Raw genomic sequence first — 11,998 nt, 5'->3', positions numbered from 1 at the left:
GTAATGAGTAATGAGCCGCAGAGCCCCAGGGTCTCGGCTGAGCAGCGGCGGCGGCACCAGGTACCCGCGGAGCTGGAATGACTGGCAACCCAGGTGGGTGAGCGCAGCGCTGCCCGCCGCCGCGACCCCTGGGCCCGCCTCGGGCGCCGAGGCCTGAGGCTGCCGGGCTGGGAGGCGCGGCCTAGGCCCTCCACCCCCCGGGAACCGGGCGCGGCTTCCTGGGTCCCCTCCCGCCCCGGCTCCGGGAGGAAGGCCGCGGGCAGGCCAGGCCTAAATGCCTTTCCTCTCCCCGGGCTGGAGCCGAGACCCAGCGCGCCCGGCGGAGGCACCGGCCTAGGAGTTGGGGTCAAGGGTGGCGAAGAACGGGGCCTCGGTGGTGGGGACACATTTTAGTTCCCATCTTCTCCCCAATTTGGGGTGAGCGTGGGAGGACCCTGAGAGTCCAGGACCCTCTCTGTACTTCCTACTTCCTTGGCCCCTCGCCCTCTCAGCGCTCATAGGAAAGACCTCCTTAATTGTGAGCGCTTCTGTGACACCACCCCCCCACACCCCACGTGTTAATAATTTAAGAAACACCACCCAACTCGAAGGCTTTGCTCTGACTTCAGGCAGGGTAGCTGTGGGGCATGGGACGAGACTGGGAGTGCGTTAGTGAGGCCCACCAACTCTGGTCCTGGGAAATGAAGTTTTGGTGGAGAGCAATTCACACCTGACCACTCGCTCTGAGGAGCAGCGAATTGCCTCCTGTATGGAGGATTCCCTCGCAAACCGCTTTGGGGCCTACCTGATGCTGAATATGTTAAATAGGAGCATCCACTTCAATGTGGTGTCTTTCTGATTACTCGTGGGCCGTTGTGCTTAATTTAGTTAATTTGGGACTGATTGGTTGTTACCTCTCTTATTGAATTAAGTGCCTGTAATATTCAGAGACCAGTACTTAGACTTTAGCCCGGTGCCTGGAATTCCCTATGTGTATGCAGTATTTAAGGATTAGTTGATTCATGGAGCTTTCATACTCTGAAGCGCACTTACGTTATGATTGTCCAGGAACTGGCCAAACACATGTAAGTTACCCAGGTTGTTGGGACAACTTTTGCTTCCTGATGTGAATTCCAACAGTGTTTGGGAAGAAATAACTGAGTAAGATGTTAGCGTGTAACATTTTAAGACTTGATAGAAAAATAAAAATAATCTTTTGGCTAATGGGTGGTATGCATCCAATTCCATTTAATATGCCTTACTAAATTGGGTGTCTGTTGAGAACTGATGAATCTAACTAGATGACTTTAAAAGTCCATTTCTGAATCTGGAATTGAGATGTTATGTCGTTTTTAAAAAATTGGAAAAGGATAGCCAGGGAGGGTTTGTGAGTGCTTTAAATAAAACCAGTTGACTAAGTGTTTTTATCTGTAATTAACATTCTTAGTTGTTTTGTACTTTCATTGAAATGTGTGATTTTTTTTTTTTGCATCTAAGGAATTGGATGATAAAATCTGACGTTTGAGAGCTCTTTGACAATGGATTTTTCATTATTTTTCAGTATTGTGGTCAGCATATATAAAATAATGTAATATCCCTTTAGAGGACTATATAAAATGCCCTTCTCAAAGAGTCCTAGAGCTTTTGGAAAAGAATAAATTGTAGCTTGTAATTCTAAATAAATGGATGAGCAGAGTTGCATCCACCTGATGGGGTCACCTGACTTTTATTTGACCAATATGAAGCAGAATAACTTACACAGTTATGGACTATGTACATGGATTATTAATATTATCCATGTTTTTTTTGTTTAAAGTTTTATTTCCTGGATATGTGGGGTGGGTGGGAGCAAGGCAGTGTATGCTTGCTTTCGAGCTATGCTCTGTAATAAATTCTCAGAACTTAGGCCTACGTGGACAGATACTGTGAGACATACTTGATTACACTGAGGAACAGTTGGTTAGATGTTGGAAATACTTGACTTTTATGTAGAGGAGGGAAGAGAGAAGTATGGACAATACACTGTAGCTTTATTTGCATGGTCGCCTCAGTTGTTTTGTTCAATAGCCAATAAAAAACCTCAGATGTTTGCCAGGTCATAAATTTTCGTAAGTTAAATTTGAGGTTGTCCTGTCCCCACTTCACTTCAGGAAAGGTGACAGTCTCCAGTTAACTGACAGAATGGAGCTTGATCTTCCCCCTATTTAAATGGGGTTTTCTTTTTTCAGTAAATTTTTTTAAATTGATTTTTTTAATTGATTTTTTTACAGAGAGGAAGAGAGAGGGATAGCGAATTAGAAACTTAGATGAGAGAGAAACATGGATTCAGCTGCCTCTTGCACGCCCCCCACTGGTGATGTGCCCGCAACCCAGGTACATGCCCCTGACTGGAATCGAACCTGGGACCGTTGAGTCCAGAGGCCGACGCTCTATTCGCTGAGCCAAACCAGCTAGGGCTTCAGTAAATATTTTTTACTTTTTTATTTATTGATTGATTTTAGACATAGGGAGACATCCATTTGTCAGTTTGTTGTCCCACTTATTTAAGAATTCATTGGTTGCTTCTTGTATGTGCCCTGCCTGGAGATTGAACCCACAACCTTGGCATATCGGGATGACACTTTAACCAACTGAGCTACTGGGCCAGGGCTTATTTTTCTAAACATCTTCAAAATGCATGCAGATTCCTGTGGTTCATCTGAGTCACTTTGGTTTTTTAAAAGATTCTTTGCTTTTCTGTACCATTCCTCCTTTGCTTCATTTGGTTCTATTTCCCTAGATACAGGCTTTTGTCAGTCTGAAAACCGACTGTTGAGTCAATCATGACCACACATGCTACTTCACACATATTGACAGGAAGTGTTCCAGTTGGCTGAAGAGACTAGTGACATAGGGCATCAGAGCAAGCCCACCTTTGCTAGAAGCATACCTTCAGCAGAAAGCATGTATCTAGCACTATAGTCTTCCTTTCCACTCACTGTACTCTCAAATAAGAGTGATTAGGCAAATATTTGTTTTTTTTAATCATTGCTGCTAGCCAAAGCTTTCACTTTTCTTCACTTTATTTTGGGAAGTAATCTAGTACCAATCAAGATAGAGATCAGCATGATTTGTTTTAAAATTAAATGTATAATTAGTTATTGTATATTTTAATATTCCAAATGACATGATTAATTTGACATTGAAGTCAAAAATAGATTAGTTCAACAAGAGGAAGCACCCAGGTTAATGGAAAATAGATTTTACTTCTATACTTGGAAATATTAAGGCTTGATTCGTTTAACAGATAGATAACTAGGTGCCTTACAGTGTCCAGACTTGCGATCTTTCATAATTCTAAAAGAATGCAACTGTATATTAAAAATATCTTCAATTTTTGGTAAAATCTAGAAAGATTAAAGTTCTCAAAAGTACAAATACCTTTATTCTCCATTGTCACAGACCAAAAGACAAGGAAGAATGCTGGGAAGATAGAAAAGCCAGAAACCAGTATACCTGACATTGTGAGAAGTTGGATTTTTGAAGTCAGAGCTGTCTATTCAGCCTTTTATGAGTCTGTACTGTCTAATATACATAGATACATAATATAATAAATTACATAAGGGAAAAAATTAAGTTATGTATTTTATAACTATAGAGTATTAATAGGATTTAATGATTGCGAATTTTGTACCGCAGGTTTCCAGGCACACTGTTTTTCAGATAATTGTGTATGAGAGTTTAATTTTGGGAGGAAATATATTTTTTCCATTATAAAATAAAATATATGCCTTATGAAATAATTGGCAATTGTATGTTTAAATTGAATCTTAGTAGGTTAGTATGGCAGATAAGAAAGGAGTTTGTAAAAGGTAAAGCATTATATGGATATTAATTGTGATACAATTCTTGGTATAATTATTTCTCTATGTGATTAACAGATTTTAAAACCTGGAGTCAGTGGAGGGAAAGCTATGGTTGAGTGGGGGGTGGGGAAGCAGTGGGGCTATGAAATTGATCTCTAGTATTTTGACAGTAAATGGTGTGTGTGTGGGGGGGGGAGAGGGGAGGAATCTTTAGATCCCAGAGTTCTCAGTGGCACTCCCCCCTGCTGCTCTCCCCCCCCCACCCCCCCAAGCACACACACAGCTGAGGTATCTCTCCAGGACTTCAGTTGCTGTCTGTGGGTGCCCAGCCAGCCCTTTTGCGCCTCTTCCCCTAATACCAGTCTCTATGCGTTCTCCACCTTCGGTCCTCGGGTATCAGGGTTCTCTCCTGTGAGTTTTCTGGAAGCCTTTCCATATTTCAGTTGTAATTCCAGCTTGATCCTGGGAGCATGTCCGTGTAGCATCCACCTGCTCTGCCACCATTTTTAATCTTGGGGGGCGGGTATCTTAACACACACACACACACACACACACACACAGAAAGTAGGGAGATGGAGAAATGTAAGTTGTCCTTGCTAAAACATTTCTAGTTTGTTTAGGATAGTGTACTTGTGAGGAGTGATACAAATAAGAGATAAAGCTCAAGGGTTGGATTGGAGCTGGATTGTAGGCCTTGAATCGTAGTTTAAGTTTATTTGGGAAACCATTGACCTTCTACCAGCAGGAAAGTGGTGCAATTTAGGAAGATTAAAATTGGGGTGTGTGTGTGTGTGTGTGTGCTCTGACACTGAAGTAGGAGGTAATTAGAACAGTCTGGACAAGACACTTTTAAGGACCTCAATATTCTGTTAATAATTCATGATTTTAATTCAGACAAAAGTATTCAGCCCAATACTGGATATGGGAATTTCCAGTCTTTTGTTATCTGGTTTTGATTTTGAGGATGGTCACCAAAGTGGTACTTTTTTTCTGCTCACACTTCAGTTCAGGTTAGGACACTTACATTATATGGAATGGTCATACACATAAAATGGAATGTGATCCATGGTGTCTTTTGGGAACATTGACTTCTCACAACTTTTTAATTTAAGATGTCCTGCCTTCACTGCCTGGCATATAGTAGCACTTGCTTATTTGCTTTTCTTTTCCTATTCTAACCACCTAAGATAAATCCCTGGGGCTCCTTATAGTGTACTTCCCTTTATGAAGTCACACAAGCTGTTGTTTATTTGGTTTCTCATATTATTATTTTGGTTATTTGTCTTTGTCTATCTTAAAGTTTTCTCAGAACCCATTTTATTTTGGGGACTACAAAATAAAACGCACACACCCTCTTATATAGAGGCCTAAAAGTAAGGACTGCAGACAGTTTGTGGTTTAATTCCTATATGAAACACTCCAGCTTTTACTACATTTTAATTTTTTAAAATGTAGAGTGTTTCTCATTAAGTTCCTATAGTTTTAGTTTTTTGATGTAGAGATGTTTGTGGGTTTTTTTTATATTTTATTGATTTTTTACAGAGAGGAAGGGAGAGGGATAGAGAAATATCGATGAGAGAGAAACATCGATCAGCTGCCTCCTGCATACCTCCTTCTGGGGATGTGCAACCAAGGTACATGCCCTTGACCAAAATCCAACCTGGAACCCTCGAGTCCGCAGGCCGACGCTCTATCCACTGAGCCAAACTGGTCAGGGTGAGATGTTTGTGTTTTTAAAATAGATCTACTCCATCTTATGTTAGTTGAGTGTACTTTTTTCCTTTTCTTTTTAATCCTCACCTGAGAATACTTTCTCCATTGATTTCTAGAGTTAGTGAAAGGAAGAGAGGAGGGGGTGCAGAGAGAGAAAGAAACATGGATGTGAGAGAGACATCATTTGGTTGCCTCCTGCATTGGCCCCTACCTGGGCTGGGGAACCTGCAACCAAGGTATGTGCCCTTGACTGGGAATTGAACCCCTAACATTTTGGTCCACGAGCCGATGTTCTAACTATTGAGCAACCGACCAGGGTGAGTGTACTTTCATTTGAATTTTTTAACTCCATTGTATTACTTTTTTAAGATAAAATTTACATATGTTTAGTCTTAATTTAAGTATATTTTTAAAAAATATATATTTCTTTATTGATTTCAGAGAGGAAGTGAGAGAGAGAGAGATAGAAACACCAGTGATGAGAGAGAATCATTGATCGGCTGCCTCCTGCACACTCCCCACTGGGGATCGAGCCCGCAACACAGCCATGTGCCCTTACCCGGAATCTAACCTGGGATCCTTCAGTCCGCAGGCTGAAGCTCTATCCACTGAGCAAAGCCGACTAGGGCAATTTAAGTGTATTTTGACAAATGTATACACCTGTGTAACAATGACCCTAATTAAGATGTAAATACACTATGACTTTTCAGTTTTCACTCCCCCCCTCACCACGCCCCCCCCCCCAAAAAAAACAACACAAAAACAAGGGTGGAGTGTATAGGTAGATTTTGCCTCCAATTTTTTTTTTTTTTAGTAGAAAAGTCATTGAATATTATCTTACAATTTATTACCAACTTAATGATTTCTGAGGATTAATAACCTAATCATCTTCAACAAATTTCTTTTTCTATAAACATAGTTACTTGGGATATTTGATCTGTGAAATCAGTTTTAGGTGATGGATCTGCTGATAACCTTTTCAGGCATTTGTGTCCTCGAACACAGAGGAACTCCTCTGCTTGGCCAAGTTTATTCCTGTGAGCTACAGGTTCATGTACCTTTCTTCATCCTCTACATACCTACTCTTTTTAAAAAATATATTTTATTGATTTTTTACAGGGAGGAAGGGAGAGGGAGAGAGAGTTAGAAACATCGATGAGAGAGAAACATCGAAAAGCTGCCTCCTGCATACCCCCCACTGGGGATGTGCCGGCAACCAAGGTACATGCCCTTGACCAGAATTGAACCTCGGACCCTTCAGTCTGCAGACCGACGCTATCCACGGAGCCAAACCAGTTAGGGCTACATACCTACTCTTGTTAGCTCTTGTTTTTTATACTCTCAGCAATATAACCCTTAAGACTCTTACCCTGCTACCTCTGCCCTCAGTGATCCCTCTACTTTCTGATCTTGGACAGATCTACAATGAAAGCTAACTGTGCTTATCACTTCAATGATTGATCTCATGTTCCCCAATTAGTTTAAGTCCCTGAGGGCTGAGCCAGAGTCAATTCTCCCCTGCTTCTGTGTCTTCTTACGTAAGCACCCCTCAAGCTCATTTCTGCCCTATGGCCTTTGCATGTGCTGTTCTTGCTGCATGCTATCGCACAGCTTGCTCTTAGCATACTTGACCCTGGAGTACTCTCGTGCTCTCTCGGCCTAAATGTCATTCCACAGTGAGAAGCAGCAGCATTCTCTAACATTTCACTGTGTATTCTTCCCCAATAAAATAGAACCTTCATTTGTGCATGCATCTTGTATAATCATTTTACCTCTGTATTCTTTCGTCTCTACTGTAGTGCATCAAGTAGTTTACACTTTATTTTGTGTATTTCTGTTTTCTTAAGTAAATACATGAAAATGGAATGCTTCAAGTTTGTTTCTGTAGAGTCAACTCTAGAGTTTATAACTCTTAATGTAGGAGGCACATTGAGAGGAACATTTTTTGTACAGCAGCCCAGTTAGCCAGAGACAGCAATTTAAATAAGCTGATGGAACAGGTCCCAAGGAATAGCGTTCTAGTGGACTGAGGTGGCTAGATCTTTTACAGAAGAAAGAACATAGTCCTTTAAGATTTACAAGTTTTACCCATCTTGAAAAAAATACCTTGCTCTCATATTTAAAGTTCTTTTACACATTGTCTTATCCTGTATCTATTGAATCTGCTTGTACATTCTTTAAGCTAATCATTTAAAAGTTAAGTGCTGAGTTGAGCTTTCTGGCTTTCTTTCAGAATTACATGAAACAAAACTTGCCAGTTGTATGCCTGCTGAGTGGGGAAGGACTGAAACCCACAATTTTCAGATTCAACAGATTTCTAAACAGTGAATTACTTCCCTTATATTAATTTTTATATTCTTTCAAAAAAGGAAATTGTAGTCCTTTTAGAAATTATTGCTTTGGAGGTTATGGTTGTTATTCATATTATTATTCAGAGTATGTCTAGGACCCTCATGTATAGTTAAAAACCTTTCACAGACTTTTTATATTAATTATTTAAAAATATTTTTTTCAGAGGGGTTTCTGGTATCAGAATTGTAGATTTTTTTTGGTATGGAACTTCCTAAGTTATGCTTTTTCTTTGTTTATATATAAGAGAGGCACTACTTTTTCCCTTTACCTTACCCTTTTTATTGTAAAAAAGAAAGAAAATTATTAATGGCTCTGCAGTGGCTTGAGGTAATTGTATACTAATGTATGTCTACAGATTTTTAAAAATTGTTAAACTACATATTTACTACATCTTTATTTACATTATTTATTTTTACTGTATCCAATATGTTAATGCCTTTTCTGTTGATTAGGAAAAAGGCTCCACTAGTACATACATATTGGATTTTATAACAAACATAGGTTAGTTTTTTCCTTCAGATTTGATAGTATTGGCAACATTTTATTTTTTTACTGAATTAAAATTTTTCCTCTTTTAAATTTATTAATTGAAAATGTGTCTTTCTTCTTTAGCATTTTAATCTTGTGATTTTAAAAGAATTGTGTTATGTGCGTTTGAAATTTTAACTTTCATCTTGAAATATTTAGTTCTTTGAAGCAATCCATGACTCCTGCTATTCATCCTCTTCAGGGTCCCCTTGGTTTATATTCCTGATAATATGAACCCTGGAATGTCTTTTCTGAAATGTCACACTTTCTTTCTTTCCAGATTCCTTGTTTTCATTCTAACCCTGGAAATTCGGATTCATTGCCCTAATGGCAGATTCTATGATAGTGTGCTGCTAAAAACAAATAATGCCTTTTCTTCCACCTTCTAAATTCTTCTAGCTGGGCTAATAACCAAATTAATAGAGACAGGATAACAGGAGAAAATCAAATTTCAGTGTATGCTCATGGAGAATTAACATGAGACTTCACATAAGCATGAAAATTCCAAAGACAGTTTGGCAAAATTGGGTGTATATATTTCTTTTTGGGCAAAGGAGAAGGGGATGGTTAGTGATGGGATTTTAAAGGAAGAAGGCAATTTATAGGTAGTTGAGAAAGAGCTGAACATACTGCAGGTAAATTCTTGGTTCAGTGGGACACAGGGGTATGTAGCTAACCCCTGCTTGGTGCCTTCTGTCTGTCTTAACTCAAATTAAGCTAAGGTGAATAAGCTAAGGTTTCTTTCCTGGAGCAGATTTTACCATCTGAATCTTTTGAGCAGGAAGGTGGGAGGGTCTTTTGTTTCTTAATAACCAGCTTAAAATCAATATCCCAAAGGCAGGACTTTTGTCCCCTTCATTGGCTTCCTGAGATTTGCCAGAATTTAGATAGAAAATCCTATTAATTTGAGGAAAGATGTAAAATTTTGTTATCTCTATAGAATTGGACTGTTTTCTGATTAGACGATTAAAAAGATCCAAAGATGATCAGTATCACATAATGTGGCACAGTTGAATTAATATATATTTAATAGGAAAGAGAACACATCCTGGATTTTCTTTCCTAACACTCTGGTTGTTTTCCTTGCCTGTCCTTATATTCTTTGGATAAATGTGAAGAAAAGTAAAAATGTAGCAGGTTTCCCAGAGCAGGACTATGTATACAACTTGAGATTTAGTGTTTATTTATTAGTTGGGTTTAAAGGAATTCGAAGACACGGTTTGTATTGTTTTGGAAGGGTTTGAGTTAGAATTCTGTTAAAAGTGATTAATTTTATCATTATTTGAAATATTGATAGGATTTTAATATGTGATATCTTGTCCCTTTTGGGAAAATATTGAAATTAAAAATTAATTTAGGCTTGCATATGAGCATAACCAATCGACACAGACAGTAGGGGAGTGATGGCATATGCTGGGAGTGGGAGCAGCTGGGGAGAGTTGGGGGGAGGCGGGCAGGCAGGGGAAGGAGACTTATGTAATACTTTAAACAATAAAGAATTTAAATTTTAAAAATCCAATGTTCTAAAAAATTTAAAAAATTAATTAGGCTTAATGTGAAGGATTATCAGTTGATTGACTATAAGACAAAGCTTTGTAAAAGAAGCCTTTTATTTAAAGTGGCCTATTTTGTATAGTTACTATAATGCTAATATTTCCTGCATTTTTATTGTAATCTTACTAAGGATATAAAAATTACACCAACAGTGCTGTTCTCCCCACTCTTTTAGTCCATTTAAAATTTTTCTGCTTGTTTTCTTAGTAGAATTGCATTGGAGAAGATAGAAACTAGGGTGTTTCAGATTCCTCAAGGTTTACTTATTTTTAAGAATGTGTACATTTTTAATATTGATCCTTCACAAATATTTACCTTAGTAGAGGCTGGTGTCATGTAAAGAGCAGTGGGCTAAGAATGGGATGACAAAGGTCTTTTGTACTGTCCGTCTGAGATCATTCTTGCCTTCCTAAGATGTAGGGTTAGAGCTGGTTAAAGAGAAGTTGGGGACCTTACTTTCGAAACTACTAAAGTGCTACACAGATGCTACTTATAGTGCTATGTCTGAATCAAATGTTGGAACTTTTTCTCTTATCTCTTCCTCAAAAAGTTTTAGAATTATCTACACATGTACACATACTCTAGTTCAAATTTCATTTTTCTCTTCTAGAGTGATTGTGTATGGGTGCGTGTGTAGTAACTTATAAAAATGTCATAAAGGGCCTAGCTGGCATGGCTCAGTGGTTGAGCATTGACCTGTGCACCAGGTGAAGGGCACATGCCCGGGTTGCGGGCTCGATCCCCAGTGTGGGGCATGCAGGAGGCCGATCCATTATTCTCTCTCATCATAGTCACTTCTCTCTCTCCCTTCTTCTCTGAAATCAATAAAAATTATTTAAAAAAGATTTCATAAAGGGTATTTATGTCAGAGTATATATGAGTGGAAGCTCATAATTGTTAAGTTTTTGTTAAGTATGGCATATGACATTTGTAACATTGTTCATATTCATACTTAAAAAGTATGTTGGTGGAGATGCAGTTAATTGCCCTCCAGTATAGTAGTGGTGTTCTTTCTACATTTTCTACTGTGCTTTCATTAGCCTAAAAATCTGTTTCCAGTGGCCCATGAGGAATTTGACTATAGATCGCCATCATTCTTTTTTTCCTGTATTTTTTTATTTATTCACATGTTAAGAACTTGATACCAATTGAAATTGTGACCTAGGAAACATGATCTTTGTGAGTACATATATTGGAGGGCAGGTACAAATGGAATTAAATAGAGAAAGGGTAGGTTAAAAGATAGTTTGTATCTTTTTTTTTTTTTTATAACTCATTCTTTTTTTTTTTTTTAAATTTTATTTTTTATTACAAAGGGTATTACATATGTGTCCATTTTTTTCCCCGCCCTGAGATAGTTTGTATCTTTCCTAACTTTTTTATACCATGGGAATTTTTAAAAAATAAATCTTTATTCAGATTATTACAGTTGTTCCTCTTTTCCCCTCCATAGCTCCCCTCCACCCTGTTCCCACCCCACCTCGTTCCCTTACCCCCTGCACTGTCTTTGTCCATAGGTGTACGATTTTTGTCAAGTCTCCTCCCGCACCCCCTACACCACCTTCCCCCCAACAATTGTCAGTCCACTCCCTTTCTATGCCCCTGATCCTAATTCAGCAGTTCATTCAGCAGATTTTTTATTCACTTGATTTTTAGATTCACTTGATGATAGATATGTATTTGTTGTCACTTAGTTGTTCATAATTTTTATCTTTACCTTTTTCTTCTTCCTCTTCTTAAAGAATACCCTTCAGCATTTCATGTAATACTGGTTTGGCGGTGATGAACTCCTTTAGCTTTTTCTTATCTGTGAAGCTCTTTATCTGATCTTCAATTCTAAATGATAGCTTTGCTGGATAAAGTAATCTTGGTTGCAGGTTCTTGCTATTCATCACTTGGAATATTTCTTGCCACTCTCTTCTGGCCTGCATGGTTTCTGTTGAGAAATCAGCTGACAGTCGTATGGGTACTCCCTTGTAGGTAACTGACTGTCTTTCTCTTGCTGCTTTTAAGATTCTCTCTTTGAC

General features: G+C 38.7%; 1 protein-coding gene across 3 annotated transcripts in view; it reads left to right on the top strand.

Moving 5' to 3' along the window:
* The window catches only part of SMG1 (SMG1 phosphatidylinositol 3-kinase-related kinase), a 149,371-nt gene that overhangs the window by 42,780 nt on the left and 94,593 nt on the right, over positions 1–11,998 (top strand). Inside the window, exon 1 of one of the 3 annotated variants that reach the window (XM_006756068.2) lies at positions 11–93. The exons of 1 other annotated variant lie outside the window; for it this stretch is intronic. In XM_006756068.2, the coding sequence (XP_006756131.1) occupies positions 11–93 (83 nt within the window). Of the gene's footprint in view, positions 1–10; positions 94–11,998 lie in introns of those variants that run through there. One more of the 3 variants, XM_015558985.1, reaches the window with a different exon arrangement.

The sequence above is a fragment of the Myotis davidii genome, unplaced genomic scaffold (assembly GCF_000327345.1).
Source record: "Myotis davidii unplaced genomic scaffold, ASM32734v1 scaffold554, whole genome shotgun sequence".
In the NCBI taxonomy this organism is placed as follows: Eukaryota; Metazoa; Chordata; class Mammalia; order Chiroptera; family Vespertilionidae; genus Myotis; species Myotis davidii.
The sequence above is the reverse complement of the archived record's forward strand: the minus strand, read 5'-3'. Positions and strand labels throughout refer to the sequence as shown.